Source organism: Silene latifolia, chromosome X (genome assembly GCF_048544455.1).
Source record: "Silene latifolia isolate original U9 population chromosome X, ASM4854445v1, whole genome shotgun sequence".
Lineage (NCBI taxonomy): Eukaryota > Viridiplantae > Streptophyta > Magnoliopsida > Caryophyllales > Caryophyllaceae > Silene > Silene latifolia.
This window is the reverse complement of record NC_133537.1, coordinates 263,241,297-263,267,336: the sequence shown is the minus strand read 5'-3', so window position 1 is coordinate 263,267,336 and position 26,040 is coordinate 263,241,297. Positions and strand designations below refer to the sequence as shown.

The window sequence follows — 26,040 nt, the reverse complement described above, 5'->3', positions numbered from 1 at the left end:
AGTGATGATGTGCTCAATTTACACACACAAAAAAAATTATAGCATGAACAATAATTAGTTTGCTCCATATAATTGAATAGTACCGTTTTTTATGCATGTAAATTTTTCAGAAGAAAAGCTTGAGAGAGACGGTCTTCACTATGTTAGGGAAAGACTACTCTTACCCTTTTATGTGTTTATCATGACTTTTTTTTAATGTTGATCGTTGTTTGAATTGAATCTTAACCTTATACATATTTCTATAATAAGTGTATCTAATTTACCTTCAAGCCTCATTCAAATCTATTTTATTACTCATGGTACCATTTTTACTTTAAATTGTAAAACAATCGCACAATAAAGTTTTTCAAAACATTTATTCATTTGTCATAATATGATACTTGATTCACATATTAGCAAAGAAACTTTCTTTGTCTTTTAATACTCCTTGAAAAAGAGATATCAAACTTTGTACTTATCAATAATTTGTGAATATCTTATTTAAATTTTGATTAATATATTTTTATATAATGACAAATGAATGTAAATAATATAATAATAAATTACTCTGTATCAATAGAAGTTGAAGTGTATTGTGAGGGAAATAACTTTAAAATTAGTAGGAGAAATACATATGACATTTGAAAAATAAACTTCGTATTATGTATAATTAAATATGACATTAGCAATAACAAAAGACGTAGAGGCATATTTCAGCGTTCATTTTACTCTTTACATGAGTAAATTCCATGTAATACGTATTATGCATGCACATTTGTCACAACCCAGTTCGGCCTAGGGCCTTTTAGCCTCATAATACCTCATTTTTTTAATCGGAAGTTGTCATAAAATTGGATATTATAAATATATCAAAGTTTTTTTCCTTCTAATTTAATAAAAAGTGAACAGATACTAATGAATAATTTTTTAGTATTATTAAATTGTAGATAATTAATTTATTTCGTGTTTCTAATAATAAAATTGTAAAATAATTAATTAATTATCATTCCTAATAGGAAAATCATATTCCTAATTATAATAGAAAAAATTTAAATAATTATTATCTCCTAATTCTAATAGTATAATTAGGAAAAAAAAGCCTTAATAAATTGTTAATTTATTTCCTATTTCTAATAAGAAAATTGTAAAATAATTAATTAATTCTCATTTATAATAGGAAAATTATATTCCTAATTATAATAGAAAAATTGTAAATAATTACTTATCTCCTAATTCTAATGCTAATAGTATAATTAGAAGAAAAAAAGCCTCCTTTAGTTATATATATTGATTTAGCCTTTTTTTCCGGCTTAATTTCAGCTTTCATTCAACTCATTTCAGTTTAGTTCAGCTCAGGTTATTTGAGTTCTATTCATCTCACATAATTTTAACTCTATTCAGCTCACTTCAGTTCAGTTCCATTCAGCAAAAAGAATAGGGCAAAAGATTCTAACAAGTGGCCCGGGTATCGCAATTAAATATATGATAAAATCGCAATTAGTTGATCAAAACAGTAATCTCATATATGGGTAGAACACCACACAAACAAAGTAGCATATAGTTTCGATCGTGATAACTTTTATTAGTTACTACATTATACACGACAGACGACAGAGACTACAAATTGGCCCGTGCATCGCACGGGCATTAAATCTAGTATATTTATAAAAGAGGCTTTTTTCGAGCGATTCTAAGCTGTCCACATCATCAAAAATCAATTTAGGAAAGTATCATAAATAATAATTTTTGATATAAAAAATAAAGTAAAAAATCTTTTAGTTATATATTTCCTAAATTATATTCAAGTGATTTTTCTAATTTTTATATAAAAACTTTTTACATTTCATTTGAAGAAAAAAGTATCGTTAAAAAAATTATGAAAATAGTATAATTAGATTCGTTGTAAAAAATGCTATCATTAGAGTATGGATTTCATATTATTTGCACATATTAAAGATGATATACTTCTTAGTATTTTATATGTTCCACATTGAACATATATAAATAATAAAATTATCCCACATTGAAAGATTAGTATAAGGTGGAGTGATCCTATGATTATAAATAGAGTTCTTAAGAGTTTATATCATTATCTTCACAATATGATATAAAAATAATGTGGAGAATGTTTTAATTATTATAATAATATTTCCTATATTAAAATGAGTTATAATGTTTATAATGTTTTAATTATTCAATTTAATGAGAATGAGAATATAAAAATGACTTAGGTATGATTTCATTACATTAGTCAAACAATTAAGTATAGCAAAGAGATCATGGTTCAGCTACCATCTTAGCTCTAGGAACAAGGAACTGCCAACACACTCATAATAAAATGCTACAAAAACATTTTCCTAAAAGATCCATAGGCATAACGGCTTATGTAGTCTTAATACCAAATTTATTTGTATTTTATTATCACGAATTTTTATTTGAGACGAAATTATCCGTCCTCAATCTTTTTTTTTTTAAAATAGGTACTTAGATTAAAAGACTTACAAACAGAGCTCATACATCAATTAAGGGGGGAGTAGGAGGCCTGACTCCAAATAACAAATCGTTATTAAATCGAGTTGGTAGAACTAGGTGCGAAAAAGATGGTGTGGTTCTTAGTATGTTATATAACAACCCGATCCGCCACCGTCGTAACACAACCCCATGGGATGTGTACCTTTGGGCCCATAAATTGTCCTCACTTAAGCACAAAAGCACAAGGCCTTGTTACTTAGTGATGGGTGGAAGCCTTTATAAATATCTCATAAGCCACTCAATTTCCTGATGTGGGACAACTTCCCTCTCAATCTCTTGGGGTGTTACAAACTCCCCTACTTAAATAACACAACGTCCCCGTTGTGCCCGGAGGCTGACCGCAGCAAAGCCCATAAATCCTCCCCCGCTAAGTGGGTGACCCGGGTACTCCTAACCTCAGACTCACCACACGGTCGCAGGGTTGCTCTGATACCATTTATAACAACCCGACCCACTACCGTCGTAACACAACCCCAATAAGATGATATGTGTACCTTTGGGCCCATAATTTATCCTCACTTAAGCCCAAAAGGACAAGGCCTTGTTACTTAGTGATGGGTGGAAGTCTTTATAAATATCTCATAAGCCACTCAATTTCCCGATGTGGACAACTTCTCTCTCAATCTCTTGGAGTGTTACATGTTATACGTCACACATTGAAAAATAATGTAGATGTGGTGAACATACTACTTATAAATAGTAGAAAAGGTGGGGTCATCCTATTATAAATAGTAGAATTGTCCCACATCGAAAAATTAACATAAGGTTTGCTGATCCTATCTGATCCTATTATTATAAATAGTAGAATTGTCCCACATCGAAAGATTAATATAATGTGGGGTGATCCTATGATTATAAATATGAGTCATCCTTGAAGCTTAAATATCAACCCCAAAATCTTTTGAGTCTCTTAAGTATTGTCTTAGATAGCTCTTATAAGAGTTTGTATTATTACCTCCACAATAGTGAAATTTATTTGTATTATAGTTTTGATTTTGGTGGTTTCACAATTATATAATTACATATAGTTATATCATCTCCTTTTCTATTCAAATTTAGTAGTTTAGCAATAAGTTATTTATTTTTAAATTTTTAAGCTGGATTTTTAAATAACGAACATACATCAGTAGTATACTTATTATATAAGAGACTTTAAAAGTAACGCTACATAATGTTAATTTTTCATGTTAATTTTTCAAGTTTTAACATTTTTTTCATTTAGAGAGTCCAACCCTTAAAAACTATTTAATATTTATAAGAAAAAAACTGTTAATTTTATAGTAAGAAAAACTTTGGACTTTAGATAAGATTAATTTGGTTGCAATAAGATAAAATTACACAAATGTTACCTATATACGTGGAAAAAACTTTAGACTCTAGATAAGATTAGTTTGTTAGTATTTGCTCATTATTAATCGGATTGGATGTTGAACATACGAATATTAACATATAATATTTGCTCATATTATTAAATATAACTACTATTAGATATAATGAGTAGCAATTGTCCGTATTTCGGGATTTGGGTTGGATGTCGAGCTAGGTGTGAAAAAGGTGGTGTATCTCTTAGTATGTTATTTGTCCCACATTGAAAAATAATGGAGGTGTTGTGAATATACTACATATAAATAGTAGAATTGTCTCACATTGAAAGATTAGCATAAGGTAGGGTGATCTTATGATTATAAATAGAAGTTATCCTTGAAATTGGGAAACATCCCAAAATCTTTTGAGTCACTTAACTATTGTGAAAGAGAGCTCTTAAGAGTTTATATTATTAACGTGTTGTTGTTGTTGTTGTTGTTGTTGTTGTTATTATGTAAGACGGTCTTATTAATTGAACAAAAAAAATTTGAAATGACTAATTTAAAAGCATGACATGTGTAAGTAAATTGTCCATATTTGAAGGATAGGTATATGATTCAAACAAAATATATATACTCCCACCGTCTCATTCAATAGTTTACATTTGCTTTATTCTCCCTCACAAAATACAGCAAATGTAAATTATTCATTAACTTCACACCTGTCTTTATATTAATCATAAGGGCTATCAAAGCGCCCCGATTCCGTTACACTTATGATGATTAGTACTTAATAATTTTGCTAGAATTCGAGATAACAAAGCTTTAGAGGCTACTTAATGCTTAGAATCAAGTACGTATCAAGAGACCATAAGGATTACGATATTTCATTTTTTTTTAAGAATTATGTAACAGCCGGATTTGAACTTCGAAACACCTATTCGATAATAACTTAGTTTTAAAATAATCAAGGTCATTAACCCGTACGAAGTACGTGCTTTCAAACTAGTATATAATAATAACAACAATAAAAATTTAGAAAATTAGAGTTTGTTAAATTATGGCGAATTTATCTTACTTTAATTAAAAGATTATAATTTATATTTTAATGAAAAGGTTATTATTTGATTAAAAGATTATATTTTGAGGAAATGATAATAATTGAATGAAGAAGTATTTTTGTTTCCGTATTTAACTTGATGCTTTTTGGAGGGAAAATTTTGGAGATTTTTTATTCTCTTAGTATATAGCTATATAGGGGATGATGATTTCATACAGAACAGTCATTTGCGAAGTTTCATGAAGCAAAATGCCTCAAACTTCTTATATATCTCAGAAATAGTCAAAAGGTTTCACTTTACTAGCACCTACACTCTGTAGTCAACCTGCTTACCAGCTCTTAAACATGATTCCCAGGGAGGGAAAAGGGTACATAGACTCAAAGAAGCTTTCACTTACAGCTGTGTCTATCAAACGAAAAGCCTTAACCAATATACGCCGCCTATCACTGTCCATCCCAGCAACTTGTTTTGCAAGCTGCAACAGAAAGGGGAGTACTGAGTCAAAGCTCTCGTTGATACAAGATGATGAAACATGGTATAAGTTTGAATTGAAAGCAGTAAATCTTCAAGCAAACAACAAGAATGTCAAAATTTTGTAAAAAAATATATATGCATCCAAGTAGAAGAAAAAAGTTTGCAATTTTGCATATACCTTTTCTGTCTCTCTGTCAGTCTCTCTTTATGACTAATGTTACCATTTTCACATAACGAGTCAAATACAAAAAAATATTATTGATCAGTCACCTACTCCAGATTAAAGATTAGAAAAAACTTGAAAACTGAAAATTAATTTTTCTTAAAGAAAATTGATAATGTGAAAAGTTGCCCTTTATGTAAAAAACAACTCTGTCTGACTACCTATTAGTTGCATCCTACCTGTTCAGTTTTACGTTGAAACTCATCATGTAACAATGTTAGTTTCTTAGAGACATGTTATAACAGTAATTTTTCAATAACAAGGTTCAACTGTTCAAGTAGTTTTATATCATTACGTTATAAAGTGAAAGGGAAATAGTTCAATTATAAGGAAACCACTTTATATAAGTTTTCATACCAGCATTCCAACAATCCAACTTGAGTCACATAAATACATAATGTATCAATGGGGAGAAGATAAACGAGAAGAAAACGAAATACACCTCAGTTTTGAAGCTGTCATATACAACGGCAAGAACCAAGTTGGTGATGAAGTAGACCCCCAGTAATATGTACAAAACAAAGAACAGAGAATACCATCGTGAAACCCTGGATTACAAACCAACAAAATTCAGAAAGAAGTGTAATGGCATATACAAGAATAAATCAAGAAGCAAGAATATAAATTCATTTCTTAGGTCAGATAACGTCTTAAAATTTGTGAGCAAATTAAGAACATGTACATTTCACTGCCTCTTCTGAACTGTCTTCTAGAAAAAGAGGGGGTGCCATTCGAGTCACTTCTGAACTTCCACAGAGAAGCAAGTGGATTTCATTGTTGTCAAATGGGAGATAACTGACTTTAGTTGACATTCAGAATACTCTTAGACAAAAACATAATGGCCCTACTGCTCATTCTTATTTGAGAAAAAACCCAGAAATTCAAGTGATAGAATTCACTTGATTGATTAATACACATTGCGACCACAGTCCGAGTTACTATTATTATTCTGTTTGTTTACCAACTTTTGCATAGAAACACTAACTGATACTCCAAAAAGTTTGAAGATATAGACATTGTTAGAGTTATCACTTATCAGTAGTCAATCTTACTTGTATGCAGGGATCCAAACATCTGGATTGTTTGATGTTGTAAATAGCACAAACATCTGGTACAATGTAGTCCCATAGGACGTAAAAACTTCTTCACCCTGCTTGGTGTCTTCAAACATGACATAAGCAATCCAACTTGAGAACAAGAGAAACAGAAGCATGAGTGCCTGCATTAAATCATATCAAGCTTCCATAAGAACTGCTTAAAGCAACAGGTGATGAAACCAAATAAACTTTACATGAGATGGAATGGACTGAGACAAACAACAGCAAACCCAGACTAAGTTACCCATAAATCTGATTTTAATGCATAGCCTACAACATACTCCACTCTTTCAAGAGCTCTTGCAAATGGCATGGGAAGGGGATTGAATTTAAGCAGCCTTACTCCATGTTAACAACACAGAGAGACAGTTTCCAAATGACCTATGTGATAAAAATTGCATTGGGAACTACATTGAATGCCAACTATATTACCATAAAAAGAAACGCAGGAAGTTCAGTGAGTCATATTGATTTATTCCATTATAATCCAAGACCAAAGAACCGTGAGTCTTTGACTCCATTGGAAATGGAAAAAAAATGCATTAACTATAGTCACTTGATATTAAGAGGATCACAATACCTAGGTAAACAAGAAGTTGAAAAACACGCAGAAAGAATTTTTTTGTACAAAAAAATTATTAATGAATTACTAACCACGACATTGAGATATGTAGGAAGCATCCCAACCAGGACAATAACACTTCTGCTAAGTTCCCTACAAGCAGAAAAGTAATAAAAAGGGCCAGAAAACGTTAGATAGTAAATCACAACTCTTGAGTATAGAACTATAGAATCTCTAAACCATCTTCAGGAACAAGAACCGTGTGATATAACTATGGGAGGTCTCATATAGCAAAACAACTTCTTCTCATCACACCCACTATCACCTGCCAAATATTACCAAACAAACAGAGGACAAATAAACAAAAAGATATCACCTCCATCCCATTCATATTGTCTCTTATGACTTTGGTTGTCAACTTGACCTCTATTTTCTCACAAGTAGACAATACCTACAACTTTTTTAAAAATATTAATAAGAAAATAGTTATTTTGATAGATTGAATGTAGAGCTGGCAAGTCTGACCCGACCCGAGTGACCCGACCCGAACCCGAGCAAACCCGACCCGACAACACCCGAAAATATTGCGACCCGAACCGACCCGATGACGACCCGTAACCCGACACGACCCGATTATCAGTGACCCGAACCCGACCCAAACCCGACCCGATATTGACCCGACCCGATGATGACCCGACTAAATTAATGACCCGACAATTATTAAGCTTAATTTTGATCAAAATGAAAGTGATTTTGTGTTTAAATTGATATGTTTGACTTAGTAATAAAGTAATTAAACCAAATAATAGGTTAAAAACTAAATTTAATGGTAAAAAATTGTAGTAATGCGATTACGTTACCGGACCCGATAATGACCCGGCCCAAACCCGACCCGACCCGATACATCATTTGACCCGAAATGACCCGACCCGATAACGACCCGAACCCGACCCGACCCAAAAGGGTATGCTGACCCGATATGACCCGACCCGACGTGACTGACCCGATTGCCACCTCTAATTGAATGTGACAAATTAAAAATTGTACGTTTTCATATATTTGGAGAGGAATAGTCAAAATTGATAATCAAAGTCAAAAGGAAGACAATATAGATGGAATGTAATAGTTGCCTTAGAGACAAGTAATAATTATCAGCGAATACAACCTCTTTACCCCAAGATCATCATAGCTTCATTCAAATATTGCCTCGAATCGTTGAATGTAAGATAGGGAGAGAGAAAAGCAAAATAATAACACAGCCTGTCTAGCTTTTTGTTCCTTGTGGTGGATGTCAAAATGGACTGAATCGCAAAAACTTTTTCGAACAATTAATGCTTAGAGAATAGAGACGTATCAAATGCAAAATACTAATTTGAACATCCACACACATTTAAAATAACAAGCATTGTGGTGCACCTTAGGGCTCAGGCTCCCTCCCTCCTCTTCAAACCAATTCTGAATAAGTTACCCTTTATAATTATACATAAACAAAGGCACACTTGCGTAAAACTCCAGAAGCAATAGAGTATTAATTTTATCTAGCTGAATTAGCACTTATTACCTAAAAAAGACAGAGGCAAGGCCAAAGACTAAGGACAGAGATACTGAATTCTAATTTAAAGTTATATGTTTACAGTTTATGTAAATCTAGAACTTCATGCACCCGAATGATCAAATGACGAAGAAAAGACGACTGCTGAACCAAACATACCTGATATAGAGAATGAAAAAGACCACCCTTATATATGGAGCAATCCTGAAAGGGAGATAATTGAGGGCCACGGGCGAGAGATAGAGGACGTTAACTAAAATATCAGCTGTGAGGAGCAGTAGAAGAGCAACCTGGAAAAAGAAAATAATAAAGTACTTTATTAGTTCATGAAAATGTACAATAAATAAACACAATTACACAACAATGTAATGTACGAGAGATAATATTCATATGGTCAAGCATTTCTAGAAACTAGTTCGGGACAATGATCAATTTTGAGAAGGAATGAGTTCAGGAATATGAATACTAAACGAGATCATCTCTCACTCTAGTTTTAGCTATCCAGTAACCCTTCCTCAACTTAAAATTAAAAAGATTCAGCCATCACATTGTAAAACATTTTACATTTAACTTTTACCATTATTATAAGGTAAGAATCATCCAAATCTTTGTAGATAGTGTTACCTCCCCTCGAATTTCTAATGTTATAGAAATCTGGTATGTTAAAATAGCAACTAAACACGTGTATCTATCGTTTCAATATAGAAGATATACTTCCTTCACTTCCAAGCAAATACCATTTGCAAGGTTTTGCGGAGACCATTACCATTCACATGGAAAGAAAGAACACTTTGTGTCACATTCACTATTGCAAACGATGGGCAATTATAAGCAGCTAAACTGGTTTTCAAGTCATTTATTTGTCTTATCTGAAAAGAGTACCGATTTACAAGATGTCTTATCATTATTTCAGCTTAAACATTTATATTTCTAACAATCATGTTGTGACAATGTGACCTCCCTCAAGAAAATGTCGGTATATAACAAAACCAGTAAACAATTAAACATGAGTCATGAGGCAATCAGTCAGCTTTAACAGGACAATGAGCAAACCACATACCTTAAATATATTAATTGATCTCTTCCAGTAAATGTGAGCCCCCTCATAAGAAATTGGAAACAAAGTGTGTACCATAAGTAACACTAAGGTTATAACCTGCAAAGATGATAGAACTACGCATCAAACTAAGAAGCAGATAAAAAAGAACCAGAGTTTGATATCTCTTTGTCTCACGCCCATCCTAGCCAAAAAAAGAAAACATTAGAGAAGATGTGATGAAAAAAAAAAAAAATCCCCCTTCAGCATATACGAGAGTTTAACATGAAACCTACCACCTTATTCAGGCCAAGCAAAACAAGAAGGGTGTGCACAACCAAAAAATATAAGCAGTCAGTTTTGCTTTATTCTATAATAATAAAGAAAATGCTAAAGAAATTAGACTACTGTTTTATACATAAATCTCATCATACTCTACTTGTCTCAAACGAACCTTCCTTTTGCCTATTATAGGTACAGTGTTAGATTGGTGCATGTCGGGTACGAATCCCGATCAGTATCATTGAGCTTCATGTCGAGCACGATTAAATCGGTTACGGCTCCAAAAGAGAAGATTCGGGAGTAACATAAAAGCGATAAGAATGTAAAATTGCGAGGGATAGGTAAGATCAAAGAATAAATACTAAAGGTTAATGAAAATTCTATGGATCTACTTGAGATTGGAGAAAATATGGCATCAAAGATGGAGTTTTCTTTCATTTGAATCTCTTCTTTGTTGTATCTCCCGAGTGTTTCATACTACTATTTTCTTTTGGTTTTTTTACACTGAACTTTTTTTTGTTTTTTGACAAGTGCACTGATTGTTTTTCGTTTAGATCCCTTTCTAAATTTCTTTCAAAATGTTTTCCACATTTTTATGTACTTGTCTTCATTGTCATCTTACTTCTCCAGTTTCACTTTATTACATTTTTTCATTTTTTGCTTCATATTGACGGTTTCAAACAATGATTCGTGTTAGACGACCGCAAAACATTTGGCATTAAGGTTTTTTCATTGTTCTGCTTCTGTATCATGCTGTTGTGATGCATGTTCGTAGTTAGAGATATAACTAAATCAGTTTACAGAAACAGACAACTGGAGAAAGACACAAGGAAACAAAATGTAAAGTGTAAAGGACAAGATTTAATAATAAGGGAAAAAAGATCGGTCATATTTCGCACCTCGAATATAAGAGACTCAGCACCAGTTAAGTACGGTAGCTGACCAAGGAAGTAGTAGTCCCTATCGTTACAAGAATGCTGATTACTCTTGGAACACCATATAGGTTTCTGTAGACATTTCGGAAATACATACTTAAAAGTCAGTCGTAAAACACTTTGAAAATTACCATAATTTGGCCATAGAGTCAATTTTTTAAGTAGAAAGTTATGAGGAACAGTAGACATGGCATAGGAGGGGATAAGTTAATGACCTCGAGAAAATTTAAGAATATAAGCGCAAAATAGTTGAGTGTCCAGAGAAAATCAAAGCGAGTGTAAGTGAAATACAACTTCACTGAATTTTCAAAGCTTGACTGGTTAAGAATTTCCTCAGGGAGACCAATACCGTCCTCAGCCTGCAAAATGCATCATTTAGTCAGAAATCACAAGTACATCTCAATACTTCAACAAGAAATAGATCGAAAGATATTCAAAATGCCCATAATTCACGTACGCCATCACTGCAACTCGCACTTATTAGTGAGAACTTTTGTAAATGATTAAATAAAAAGCGAACTATTGCAGTCAGGAATGGTGTTTCTTACGCCAAATGATTCTCAAGTAGAAACTTTGTTACAGTTGACTCACAGGCAACCTCTCAAGCTTCTAATAGATGAAGGAAACACTACCAAAATGAGTGTACCATAATAAACAATCTAGTCTAGAACAAAAGTCCAAAGGCTCACTTTAAGGGACTTTGAGAGCATGGAATATTATTCTGTTGTACAACCAAATCGAGTAGCCTAACTTAACTTTACTTCACATGGAAAGACTCTGCTATACGAAGTTATCACATACTGAAAAAAGTTGCTTACCCTGTATACTGAAACTTGTTTCTCAATTTACATGGATGCTCGACCATGAGGTTATTACAAGTTTCATTTTTTGGACTAAATTGAAGTTTTCGAGTCTGCTGTTAATCTCTCCTTGGCTCAATGCTACAATTATAAGGAATGCCAGTCTCCGAAATGAAAGTAGAGATGCTAATGGGTAGAATATAGATGGGATGAAGCCATGCCCAACGACATTCACCTCTCCTCTTCCCCATTATTGTGGCATCTTCTAAATATTTCAGTTTAGTTTTGAATGAAGAGAAAGTTACTAAGCTACTCAGATTATGGCATTGTGGGTCCAATTAATTGGTTAGGACCAGATTCGGTGACTATCTGGAGTTTTTCATGCGGAAACTTATCTGTCAATCAACCAAACCGCAACTACATCATCTAATTCCCAAATATACGAAAGAAAATCTCGACAAAAATATTATCTAGTAGCACCACTAGGATGTGGTACACTGACAATAGACATTGTCTAATACCACAATCCTAGATACTCTAAAGCCTCCAAAAGATTTCTCAATTACAAGCCCTTTCGAGCAAAGTATAGAAACTCCAAATTTGCAACGAACCCAATTTTTTGATCAAGCAACAGTACATTGTCATTTTATTTAATGGCATAGGAAAATACTGCACCATGGAATTTCAAGACCCCACGGATTCCAAGGTTTCAATGATTAGTCTGACGTGGCTCCAATGGCTTCTATGAAAACTAGACATACGTTAGACCATTTGATGGGTGTAATGGATACAATACACAAGACTACCAAGCTCATCATGTTGTTAAACAAAACAATCCTTGACAAATAAGTACTCCGTACCTAAATAGATACTCCAAATAAGGACTCCGTAATCTGGTTTTATCATGTATAGATATTATCCATGAATTATACAAAAACATTTCATCCTTGATGTTTACAGCATAAAATGCAAGGTCAAGTATACTTTTTTCCTAATTCCGCTGCAGCTGGTCTCTCTTCAGATGAGCCATTTTGGTCTAAAATAATAAGACGGGATTTTGTAACCATTTTAGAGCCAAATGTGTCCACTATTGAAAAACCAAGTTACCGAAGCTGTAATAGTGGTTGTACCATTGTGGTTACATTTAACCATAAAATAGACGCATATGCCCGTCTGAAGCTTCACACGAAAAGTGGCCAGCTGATACAAGAATTTGCGATTCCCCTGTAAAAGACCCAACTAATTCTACTTATTTGATCTCTCAAAGTATAATTTAATGCCCCCAACATCCAAATTCTGTAGGTACGCGATGGAGCCAAAGATTCATTACTCGCTAGTCACTATCTTTCTAAAATAGGAATAAAATCTAAGGAGTAGAAAGCATTACAATTTACAAGTAACCAAATCCAAACAAAAAGTTAAGCAAATAAAAAGTAAAAAAAAAAAATCAGAAATAATTCCAAATAAAAAAAAAAAAAAAGAGAAAAGGGTAAATAGAAAGAATACGAGATCAACAAGGGCAGCAGCACGTTGATAAGAGGAGCCGGTAGTGAGGGCTTTAGAGCGGGTTAAAGCCGGATTATGGCCATTAGAACGACTACTGGGTTCACCTAACAATGGCTCCATTTTCAGCTCCGACTACTTAAAGAGATTAATTGGTTGAAATAATAATAATGGAAATGATAAAAAGGAAGGATACGTTGAATGTAGAATAGTACTAGTAGAATACAGTTGGGTGGTGGTGGTTTATAACTGTATGTAGATCATTCTTCAGAATTATTAGTTGGGATTTTATTTATTCTGGGTTGATTTTGGTTGATAACGACATGCCATATAATGGGATAACGGAATTTAATTTTATGCAAGTATATGCTCCAATAGTGTGACTAGAAGATGTGTGTAGATTCAAGAATGGATCAAGGATTGAAGATGATGTTATATTGCTAGATTGCTAAGCCTTTTTGTGTAACAAAGGATGAATCTTCCATTTGTTTCTTTTGTTTTTCTAAATATTGGGTTTGCCATGGTCAAATAATTATCGAAAATGTCTTAATCTAATGGTTAAAACGGTGTTATTATGGACAATCACAATAGCTACCCGGTTCGAATCTCCCCTTCCTAATTTCTTAAAATCTTTCATCTCTCTTTTACAATGTCAAAAACATAAAATTGAAGGTCAAAATATATATTTTTTCACATTTTTCTATAAATTATTTACGATTTATAATTTTCGTGTCATTGTATGAACATGTTTCTACAACTTACAAAAGATTCGGATTTTACAATGTCATTATACTATAAAATATTGTATTTCAGAAAATGGATCGTAACTAGAAATTTCCAAACAAATAGGGTCGTAAGATTCTACATCCATAATAAAATCATGAAATTTGGGATTGGTCAAGCGTTTAATGGATCTTAACCTATATAAACCTGACATAACTCAAATAAATTATCTAATTGAAATCACTTATGATCAAATTATTAGTTCAAAGCATCCTAAATTAAAACGATATTCATAAATTATAGTCGATTTTAATAACATGAAAAATAAAAGGAGAGTTGGATGTTTACTTAGTCGGTCCGTTTTTCTTAAGACCATTGCTTTTGGTCTGAAATAAGACGGGTAACATGTCATCATTTTACAATAAAATGTTGTTATTTTCTGATAACATGTTACCATTATTGTTCACATCATTTTCAGGGTAAAAAATGACACCTCTAGTCATAACATTTTGTGAATTAATTGGTTACATTTTCTTAAAAAATGGCAATATTTTATCCGTCTGACAAATAAGACCAAAAGTGTTTGTCTGAAACAAGAATTTGTGTTACTTTAAACGGTGTGAAATAGGACGTGGCGTTTGATGAAATTGCATTAATTTGTGGATTAACGCGGCCTAAACACGGATGATACGAAGATGAAACAAAGTGATGGAGTGTCGGTATATAGTTGGTGAAGGAATTAATCAACAGAATCAGACACACACACACACACAAGTGGTACGGCTATTGACTAACTGACACCAATCAATCAATGACGATTTTAGCTAATACGCGTGCTGCACGTTGCTCTTTTGATCCAATCTTGATTTACAACTAATCTTACAACTAACTAGCTTGCTTCACATTTTGTCAACCATTAGTCTAATTTTAGACGGATATATCCGTCAAAAGATGTGGGCGGATTAAATATGTCACTACTTTCATAATAAGACAATCCCTACCATCTTACTTGTTGTTTGTCTTATTATAAAAGTGGTTATATATATTTGACCTTCTACAACTTTAGACGTATAATGTCCACCTAAAATGAGATTTTGTGTTTTGTAAAATGGAATATACTTTACTCCAAATGTTATCTCAATGGCATATGAATGCTCCACGTCCTATACTTCTTTATTTTATTTTATAATGATACATCACAGCTTGCATGTTACACATCCGTGCATTATTTTTCCTAATCACCCATGTTATAAGATTATATTATCGTACAGCTACCCATTAAAAATATTAGAATTAATCACAATCTCCAAAATTAATAAAATAAAATTTTAATTGAATAAAAAAAAAGTTTTCTATTATCTGGAATGTATGATAATCTTATACACTTAATGTACTTTAAAATGTTTCATTAATAAGGAAGCCAACAAATATCCTCATTTTATTGGTCTAATTTGATTACTAATAGGAGGAAGTCAAAATATGTACAACACTTGTAAAAAAAATAACTCAAGTCTCATGGGGACATATTCAACGATAGAGCAAAATTAGTCGGACAAAATCTCATTGAGAAAGACATTTATAAATTCGGCTACGATAATACTCCATTCCATCCAAACCAAAGGTAACAGTTGCTTTTTCACACTTGCTGAGATACGTTTTGCAACGTGAATATCTTTAGTTACACATTAAAAATTATAAAAAGTTGATATTCTTATAGCATTCATGAAGATAAATCAAACAAGATCTCATATGACTATATTTTGTCTTTTAGATTAAGAATAATATCAAAGATTCCCTATGTCTATAAATAGTACCAAAAAGCAAGTGTTACCTTTGGTTTGGATAGGAGTAGCCTAGAGATTAAGTTTGGGATATTTAATAGAATGTTATGTGAAGCAAGGTTGCGATGAATGCTGTCTAAGAGTATCATGGTAAAAATGAGGGAAAATTTTTAAGAGTATCATGCTGTCTAAGGTTGACTAAATTAAGCAAGATTGTCCTGAATATTTTTAGGATTCAGTACAAAGATGGCAGCAGAGTAAGAATGTAAGATCATGGCAACAGACGCCAATGGTTGGGCATAGTGGCATACGGTGGTGAGCGTTGAGATTAATGGGGTCACATCAAATTGTGGCACAGTTCAGCAGTCCTAATGAACTCACCCTATAGCTACATAATAACTATACAACGAGATCAAGACCGTTCTTGTTTGAGGTGGCTGAACTTGGCACCCAATTTTCACAAATAACGTTCAGCTGCTGCCTTAATTCCTGTCGTACTGGCAATGATTGCACTCAACAAAGAAACAAATCCAAATATTAACAAAGACGAAACACATGATTCCTGGCAAACGGCAATCAGGAGAACAAATCTCAGAGACCTTGGAAATTCACAAAAGTTACAACAGAACAGAGACAATCTCACATATAAAAGAGTAAGACTGTCACAAGCTTACACATAAAGTCCGGATACTGAAAGACAACCTCACAATTAGGTCACAAATTTACAATGCAACTAAATAACCTGACTCTCATGGCAGGCCTTTATTATAAGCACGGAATAGAAAGTACACCTGCAATGATAAATAGATGCAGTTATGTACTCCATGCTAGAGTACCATTTCAATGATATCACCATTACCAGCTCCTTTGAGAACTCCCCGAGGAGTGTCCGTTTAACCTGTCAAGCACAGCATTGAAATCCACAGCTTGCCCACTCTCCTCGAGCCTCTGAATCACACTCATGACATGATCACCCCTATAACCCATGCTCACAAGCTTGTCAATCAGCTCATTGTAAGGGTGGCTCCGAACATATTGTTGGGGGCTGGGACTCCGGATCATGAGACTGTTATTGCTCGGAGGTGGCATGTTGGGGGGCGAAGGATTCGCTGGAGGATATCCACTCTGAGGGTAGTGGGTTTGTTGGGAAGCGTGAAGAGGTCGGCCTCCTTCACTGTCATATAACATATAGGTTCCTCCAGAAGACATTGGTGGGTGGGCCCCGCCAGTTGCATACCCATCACCCTGATGAGCTGGAAAGCCACCCTTCATTTGCTGAGGTGGAGGCTGAGGCTGAACTGGCCTTGCCGGCCCACCATAGCCGTATGGCATTGCCTCGGGGCGGCTTCCTCCTGAAAGCTGGCTTCCTGGAAATGGAACTTGCATCGGTTCAGGAGGAAGATTTGATGGCTGACTAGTCATGTAAGGAGGATAGACTTGTGATTGTGGGGTTTGAGCTCTCATTTGATTTGGTGATTGTTGTGGTGGTTGCATTGGTGGTTGCTGAGGTGGAGGCATTGATGGTTGCTGAGGTGGAGGCATTGGTGGTTGCTGTGGTGGTGGCATAGGCTGACTGACTTGTTGAGACCACTGTTGTTGATACTGAGGGTATTGCTGGGGATTCATTTGAGGTTGCGATGATTGGGGCACACGATACTGAGGATCGACTGGAAGATAAGATGGTTGAGAGTGATTGTGAGGATTCGGTAGGTAATATGGTGGGAGCTGGCTTATAGCTTGTGGCGGAGGCTGAGGTGGAGCCGTAGAAGACTGCTGACTGGGTTGTGAAGGTTGTGTGGTTATCTGACTGGGCAGAGCCAGAGCCAGCTGGGTATTAGGTGCGTCATGCCCATCATCACTCTTCTTGGACTCCGGGGCAGAGACAACAGCTCCATCCTCCTGGGTAGAAGATGATGAATCCTTCTGAGTAAAATGGAGTTTAGCTAGTTCTTTCTGAGTTTCAGCCAGTTCTTGTTTATCCCTTAGTATCTGGACTGATCGATGGACCTAGAATAGAGAAAAAGGAGGGGAGGAAAAGAAGTTAGATGTAAAATCAATTTTTTTTGACAAATGACACAAAATAAAGGTATCCAAGCATCACGTTGGCCAAGATCCTATAACAGGAAAGTAACAAAAGGTGTAGCTAGTACAACTGAACAAGAAGAAACGGAAAAAAAAAAACATGTCAACAGAAATGTACTCCGTAAATAAGGATATCGGTCTACAATGAAAACTGAAAACATAATCGATGTAACATTGAACACTGGTAGCAGCCGATCATGGTTAAGAGATGCAATCACCGTCAGCTCACAGCTTATAAGTATATGCCTATGCAAAAGCTCTCTAGTAAAAAACAGGCCACCTTGCACTTTACAATTCTGCGTAAGCTACATAAGTGACCATTACAAATGATAAGGATTCCTAGGTTTTGCTTGCATAACATGACTTCTTGAACAAAAAAAAAAATGAAAAATGGAGGACAGTCTCATGAATTCCAAATCCTGAAAAATGGGGAATGTTACTTACCTACAACTCTAGTTAAGTTGAAATTTCTATAAGAAATGTCCTATATGAAATAATTTCTTCCAAATGCAATCAAACAACTTCTGTAAATACCAATTTAAGAAAGGAATTCACATCCCATTAACTGAAAATTCCCACATGAACTGAACATGCAGTAACAGTCAAATTGTATCAGGAACTCTGAAAAGAAAGTTGCAAGAATCATCTTTCAATGCAACTTTAAAAAGTGAAAACACATCTATTAGAAATTAGAAAACAATCAACCACTAATGGTTTCCTGGCATCAAGCTCCCCACATGAATCCTATTGATGTTAGAGAATGGATATCATACCACATACCAGAAAGAGTATAAAATACTTGAAAGCAATTTAATATACCCACAGCTATGTAAACTACAGAGCAGTATTTCCTATCATGTATGCAAATGATAGATTAAAAGTTAAAGCTAACACAACTTTAGATCATTTTCCCCATTCTGATTGTTAAATTGCTCGTAGTTTCCAAATAATCGGCAACTGTAGCATAATCAAGATGAACATAATAGGAAAGCATCCAGTTCACCTTAAAAGTCACAGAAAACACTGTTTAATGTGAGCGACATACACCAAGACGACGAGGGCTCGACCACTCGTGGCAACAAAGTGACAGTGCACACTTTATGCACACAAGGCACACGCCGTAAATTGTATTTTCAATATAAAAAACTGTGCAATATTACCTTTTTTTTCAAATCTTAAAGAAGAACAAGATATAGATATGAGGCAAGCTTAAGACGAAGGACAACTTAAAAAAATTAGAAGGAAAAAGTTATGGAATATGCGTCGGCACATGGCAACTCACATCGCCTGATGCGCCTTATACACAAAGCACGTCTAAGGCACCTCAAGACGCACCTCAACACACTGTGCTAGTGCCTCGATGAGCCTTGAATTCAAACGCGTTTGAGGTGCACTTTTTAAAATAAGGCGCGTGACTAAATATATATTCATGAAACCACTTAAAGGGTCACAGAAAGCAACTAACCTCTTGTAGGTGCTTCTCCAAAAATTTCAGCTTCGAGTCTGCATCCCCATGATCGCGAACCAAATCAGTGCGCATTTCACTTATTGATTTATCAAGGTTGTAGCAGTACAGCTCCAACTGTGACAGACGTGAACTAATCCCCTCAAGAAAACGCATGAGATTGTCAGCATACTTTTTCATGGTCCTCTCAACAGTTGAAAGAAGCTCCTGGTTCAAGGATTCTTCTGGCTGACTGTATACATTAGTCGCAGGAAACATGGATGACCTGGAAATTCTGCTTTTCTGGAAATCCTATTCAAGATGACAACCACAAAAAATAAAAAATAAAAAATAAAAAACATCAAGGAGTGATTTATCATTTAAACTAAAAGATGATAACAGAGACAGTGAAGAAACCAAAAATTTAAAAAGAAACAATGAGACATAAACGATGCTACATAGAGAAGCTAAACAGTTTTTTATATTTTTTTTGTTTCAAGAAAGGATGACCATACAAAGTGATTGCATATTTTTAATGATCTACAGAAAATTACTTCTAGTATTCTAGTTCTATATACCAACAAGAAGACTTCAAGCCAGTGTCCTAGTCATTAAAGGTACTTTATTCAGAAATGGATAACCCACACTAGATACAATTATAGATAACTTCCATATTCCGGACAGTAGCAGTCTACTTGTTAAATCACTAGAATTTCATCACTTGTATGTCACAGGACATACCAAGCACTACCAAATCGATTTCTGCTACAGAGTATGATGGTGTCCAGTCCTGTAAATGTGTTTGTGCCTTCTCCGAAATGAAGCCAATTAAGGAGGAACAAAGACTTAGACTAGCCACATTGATGATATCAAAAGTCACTCATTAATTTGTTGACACACGTCTATTTTGTTCTAATCAGTAGACAAAGCTTAAGAACAGATGGATGAGAAGAAGAAACTCCAGAAACTGGAAACCTTTAGAATCGAAGAGTACTAACACCAGCACCAGCAGAAAATAAAAGAGTACTTACACCAGTACCAGCACCACAAGCCCAACTTTCCAACAAAACAAGAAAATCATGTCCATTCAACTCATGAAATTAATAACCCTATTAAGCCTAAATCTCACTCCATGTAGAGAAATTGGTATGGTCATGCCATGATAGAAACACAAATACACATGGAAAAGAAACTAACAAGGAAATTGGCAAAAGTAGAATCAATCCGCAGTGACAGTAAGAACTGAAGAATAATAGGAAAATAATTCCCTTATTTATCAAGAAAAATCTCAAAATTTCAGGACAAGATAAATATTCAAGTGTCTGATAATTCCATATTAATTCAATCCTGCTAACTGCTTGGAGCCTTTCATAACATACCAAATCGGTACCAATCTCTATGTTTTAGCAACAAAAAAATCCTGAAATGTAGAAGACATAATGCGGACCATGCCAAAACTTCTATCCATTTCACGACCATAAAGTCCCAAAACATAAGAGTCCAAGTTCTTGTTTTCTCAACCCACATTCCCTAATAACGACCACCATAGAATCACCATCCAGGGCTTCCACACCCCAAAATCCTCTAACAGAGGTTATGTTTACTTGTCAATAATGTTAGCAAAACAACATGACAAGTTTGGAAGCTTGCATTCAGAGCTTGATACATCCAACAAATATAGAACAGTAATGAAGCTTAGAAACACACAATTCCCATTCATTAACCGGAGCTGTTAAGAACTATATTTCCCAAAATTCGAGCACAAGAGAACCAGCTCTACAGCACCAAAAAAAACATAAACTCCACTTATTAAATACTCCCTACATCCATATCAGACCAGAACAAGAAACTAAAATCGGACACAAACACAACCTACTGTGAGAGCTCTCTACGAATTAGAACCAAAATATCATCAAACAAGAACGACCACAATGTTCAATAGAATAACTTCATCCACTCAACACGTAGGAATCAACAAACTCCTATCTTCAACCAATTAAAAGAACTTGTGGCCCAAAGCTTGTGAAACTACAAATTATACGTACCATGACTATTTAACTTTATCAAGCCGACATTAATCATTATCACCACTTATTAGCTCCTATACTCAATCTATTGGAAGAAACTGTGACCCAATAGCTAACCATATAACCTCATCGATACAACGTGTACCAATACTAGTAGCTCCTATCTTCAACATACTGGACATGGTCAATCATCATTTACATTATCGCAGCTACGGTTCAACAACCTCCCTCACATACTTAAATCTCAAAACGAATAAATCAATTGGAAATCAATTGGAACAGAGGGGTACTTCAGATCCTCAAGGTTTTATAAACCGAAAAATCGGGTCGAATAACAATGGATCATAACACCCCGAGCTAAAGGGAAAAACTAGATGAAAAAGCAGAAATCTTCACTCACGCAATACTTCGTACACCAAGAACCCTATCAAATAAAATCAAATTTGAACCAAAATCTAGAGTTAACAATAACCCACAACTTTTAACAAAGTAACGCAACAAAAAGTCAGCAAAAACAGCAACGGCATTCAATCAATCAATGAAATAAATCTAAATTATTAATAATAATAATAATAAAAAAACCTGGGTAGGATTAGCAGGATCAGAAAGAGTAGGAGCATCAGAGTTAGTATTTTGATTTTGATTTTGATTTTGATGAACATAATCTTCGTAAGAACACAAAATATCATCGGATGCGAAATCGAAGCCGCCTGTAGAAGTGCTACTGCTACCAGGTAAAGGTCGTTTTGAAGATCCGGACGCCATTAAAAACAAATTAGGGAAATTATTATTATTACTATTAAGTTAGGGTTTGAAGATAAGAATTGGGGATGGACGGAGAAGAGAGATAGAGAGAGAGAGAGATAGAGTCAAATAGGGAAAATAGATGGAGTGTATAAAAAGATAGGTTTATTAATCCGTCTTAAACTTAAAACGAGCGAATAGGCTACAATATATTGAATTTTTGTACACAAACCAATCAATCAATCAATCAATCAATACTATATATTAAATCCAGAAACCAAGGCACTTCAATGTAATTAAAGAAAGTTATACAAATTAATTATACTATATAGTTTTAAATCAATAGCACCGTGTGATGGTCCCAATTGAGGGATCTCAATGCAAATATTATATAATTTGGGTTAAAATTAAATTATATATAAGCTTGGTAATTTTCCTAAACATGGAAATTTCCTTAAAATAAAATAATTAATTAAGATGGTCAATTTCCTTAAAATAAATTATACTATGTTGCATAATTCTTTCGATTTGATTTAATACATATATGTAATACATTTATATAAATATATAATCCACTTAAAATTGCATGCCTAAGTAGTAAAAGTAATTTCGTAAGTAAAGAAAAGAATTGTAGTAACATTGGATATAATTATATGATAGTAATCACTCATTTGAATAGTAAAAGTAACAATATTATCAGTGAGATTAGTGAAAGTGGTAAAAACAACAACGGGAGTAGTGAAATAATCAATATTAATGCGGCAATAATGAAAGTAACAATAATTACGGCGGGAGTAGTGAAATTATCAATATTAATGCGGCAGTAGTTACAGTAACGATAATTACGGCGGGAGTAGGGAAAGTAACAATGATTACGGGCAAGTAGTGAAATGTTATTACTATTGTTTTATTAATAAGAGTAAAATATTAATAGCGAGAGTAGTGAATTTGTCTCAAAATTTATTTCATCGTAATTTTAGGATATGTCATAGAAAAATATATTAATGATAAATTTATGGGTTATGCAACTTTAAATAATTTTATTTAATAAAAAAAAAATAATGGTAAGTAGAGCTAGCCCGGGCGAAGCCGGGCACTAATACTAGTAGCTACGTAATACGTGACAAACCATAGTTAGTTAGGTTAGATTAATTTAGTATGGGTGGTGCTCATTCATGTACTTGTTTTACTTATTCATGGACGTAAATGACTATAATATCCCTTTTATTTTCAAGATTTTATTTTAATACCCTTCTTTCAATGTCTCTCTTCTTCGTTTACTCTTTTCTCACTCTAACTACCACCATCCAACCACCCCCCGTTAGCCAACATCACCACCCTCACTGCCGCCTCCCTTGTGCCACCGACTGGTATTGACGGCCTCCTCAAACCAATCATCAGACGATCTCACAGACTCGCCTCCCAATGATGATCTTAATTAAGTCTATTTCTTATCACTTGTTTATTCGATTCGGTTATATTCGATTCAATTCCAATTATTTTTGTTGTTCATAAAAGTAATATCAACACTATTCACCTGATAAGTAAATACAGAACATTTGTTTTTTTAAAAAAAAAAAAAATGAAAAAATTAAACCAGCAGAACGTAGTGTTGTTCATGTGCTGAGTACGGCCAAATATCTCAGCAAAATAAGCTGCATAAAACTCTCACGAAGTGTGTCACCCATATCAATGCATTCCATGTCAACACTACAAGAAATTTAAACTTCTCAAAATTAGGAACAACATACCGTCCTTCACCCCCAATACCGGGACGGTTTAACAAATCCTAATTTAATTAGTTTTAAATCAATTCCTTAATTTGATATAATATAATTAATAAAATTGAATTAAGAATTAGAATTATTACTTGATCCATACGAGAATTAACATTCATAATTGTGTAATTTCATAGATTTGATTTTTTTTGTAAATTTGATTAATTTTGTAAGGGAGAGAATTAGAGAGAGTTTTTTTGTTGTTTCTAGGCAAGGGCATAGAATGGAAAAATAATGTAAAAAAGTCCATGAATGAGTAAAACTCGTACATGAATGAGCAACTACGTTTAGTATTAGGTTAGTCATTTTGCATATATAGTTAATTACTTTATGGTTAGTTTTATTTCCTTATTTGATTTATTTTGTTTCCATTTAAATTTAGTCAATTACTTAAAAATAAATTTTTTTATTATTCAATTAAATCAATTTCGGCAAAATCTAATTATCATATTCAAATACATCTGACTAACTTTTGCATCAATCAAAGTTTTGCATCAAATTAACGAAACCCAAATTTTAAATAAGTTCGACTAAATTAGGGTTCATCTAAAAATTGAATTAGGGATCATAATAAAGAATTTCGTCAAACATTTCCCCCCTAATTTAATTCTATTAATAAAATTGATGATCCCTTATACAATTAATCTAAGGCTCTGTTTGGCAAAACTAGCTGAAAAGCTACCTGAAACCTGAAAAGTTAGCTGAAACCTGAAAAGATAACTGATAGGGTAACTGAAAAGTAGGAGCTGATAAGGTAACTGATTATACAATAAACATGTTTGGCAAACTAGCTGAAAAGATAGCTGATTTTGGTAAAATGACGTAAACGGATATTAATAATTATTTAATATTATAGATTCAATGAGTAATAAATGGAAAATAATTTATTTCAAGTACCTGAAATCTCAAATGCTACTCTAGGTAACATTTCATTTCAGGTAGTTTATTTGACCAAATAAGCTACTTGCAAAACACTTGTAAAAAAATCAGGTAGCTGAAATTTTGGTTAAATAAGCTACTTTGGTCAAATAAGCTACCTGAAGTGTCTAAATCGCTCAACATTTTCCTCCTAATTTAAGTTTTGCAAATGTAGCTATAATTTACCCATAATTCAATTAAACAGAAAAATCGATCATTCAATTAATGATGAACCCTAATTGAAATTGTGTAATTGGATTAAACCTAGTTTTATTCGATTTTTTATTATTATTAATGATGAACCCTAATTTAATTTCTGTGTGAATTGCATGAGTTAGTGTGGAATTAGGGGGAAAAGGGAAGAAGACAAATTTAAAATAAAAGACGGTGTTAATAAGGTTCGAACACGCTTTGCATTAGAAAGGTGTTAGTGTTTGCAAGTATATTCGTAACCAGTTAAGCAAGGGATATCAGCACGTATACTAGCCAGTTTTATTTCATTATATAATGTTAAATAATCGTAATTTATAAAAAAAAAGTCAAACTTTCCTATTTTGAATCTCTAATTTTCGTCCATTATTTTTTCCTTTATGGTTTATGATTTGATTTTAAGGAAATATGGATCAAATTATTTAAGGAATCTACATTCTAAATATTTCAAAATTATTCTGTTTTAAAATCTCTTACTTTTATTATGAGTAATTTATTATATAGTTTATAACTTAGTTTAGTATTATTAAATTGTTCTATAATTTTTTATTGAAATAAATTAAATATTTATTTCCTCAATATGGTTTTAGTTATTGTATTTCATTTGTTTGAATAAAATGGGGTAATAATGAAAACAATTAAACGAATTATGGTCAATTATAAGTCTTAAGCTAAGTTGAAAATCATAAACTCTAAACGGATATTCGTAGGTGAAAATAAAAATATTGTTGTTAGTAGGGTTCGAACCCGTGACGCATCAGAAGATAGTGTTTGCAAATAGACTCATAACCAATTATGCTAGGGCCGGGGGATCAACCGACTTCTTACTGATTGCATATCATTAGATGTAGATTAGTTCTACTGAGTTTTTACCAGTATGATTTTAGCCTATATGAACTTATAATGAAATATTTGGAACTCAATTTTAGGTTCGTAAATTGACTATCCCAAATCGATTGTCAATTTGAAACTACATTTTTATTTTTATTGAAT

At 33.5% G+C, this 26,040-nt stretch overlaps 2 protein-coding genes across 2 annotated transcripts in view; both read right to left on the bottom strand.

Annotated features, from left to right (window-relative positions):
* LOC141623949 (two pore calcium channel protein 1-like) overlaps positions 1 to 13,744 on the bottom strand; it is a 36,556-nt gene extending 22,812 nt beyond the window's left edge. Inside the window, exons 1-9 of the mRNA XM_074440112.1 lie at positions 13,344 to 13,744; positions 11,253 to 11,396; positions 11,002 to 11,109; positions 9,845 to 9,940; positions 8,944 to 9,074; positions 7,325 to 7,385; positions 6,626 to 6,792; positions 6,016 to 6,121; positions 5,274 to 5,351 (exon numbers count right to left, since the gene is read on the bottom strand). Of these exons, the coding sequence (XP_074296213.1) occupies positions 5,274 to 5,351; positions 6,016 to 6,121; positions 6,626 to 6,792; positions 7,325 to 7,385; positions 8,944 to 9,074; positions 9,845 to 9,940; positions 11,002 to 11,109; positions 11,253 to 11,396; positions 13,344 to 13,463 (1,011 nt within the window). The 5' untranslated portion in view covers positions 13,464 to 13,744. The remainder of the gene's footprint in view (positions 1 to 5,273; positions 5,352 to 6,015; positions 6,122 to 6,625; positions 6,793 to 7,324; positions 7,386 to 8,943; positions 9,075 to 9,844; positions 9,941 to 11,001; positions 11,110 to 11,252; positions 11,397 to 13,343) is intronic.
* Positions 13,745 to 16,381: 2,637 nt separating this feature from the next.
* On the bottom strand, positions 16,382 to 22,311 carry LOC141623948 (uncharacterized). The gene is made up of 3 exons (XM_074440111.1): positions 21,980 to 22,311; positions 19,392 to 19,682; positions 16,382 to 17,851 (listed from the first exon to the last, which is right to left on the bottom strand). Exons 1-3 carry the CDS (start codon positions 22,160 to 22,162, stop codon positions 16,700 to 16,702), a joined length of 1,626 nt encoding a protein of 541 aa, XP_074296212.1. The 5' UTR covers positions 22,163 to 22,311; the 3' UTR covers positions 16,382 to 16,699.
* Between the last annotated feature and the right edge of the window lie 3,729 nt (positions 22,312 to 26,040).

What these genes read in the sequence shown, in the direction of transcription:
- LOC141623948 (XM_074440111.1), bottom strand. Translation starts at nt 22,162, where the DNA reads ATGGCGTCCGGATCTTCAAAACGACCTTTACCTGGTAGCAGTAGCACT. An exon ending in ATCCTGCTAATCCTACCCAG is followed by an intron (nt 19,683 to 21,979) that starts GTTTTTTTATTA and finishes CATCTTGAATAG; the next exon opens with GATTTCCAGAAAAGCAGAAT. An exon ending in TGGAGAAGCACCTACAAGAG is followed by an intron (nt 17,852 to 19,391) that starts GTTAGTTGCTTT and finishes TCTCTATTCTAG; the next exon opens with GTCCATCGATCAGTCCAGAT.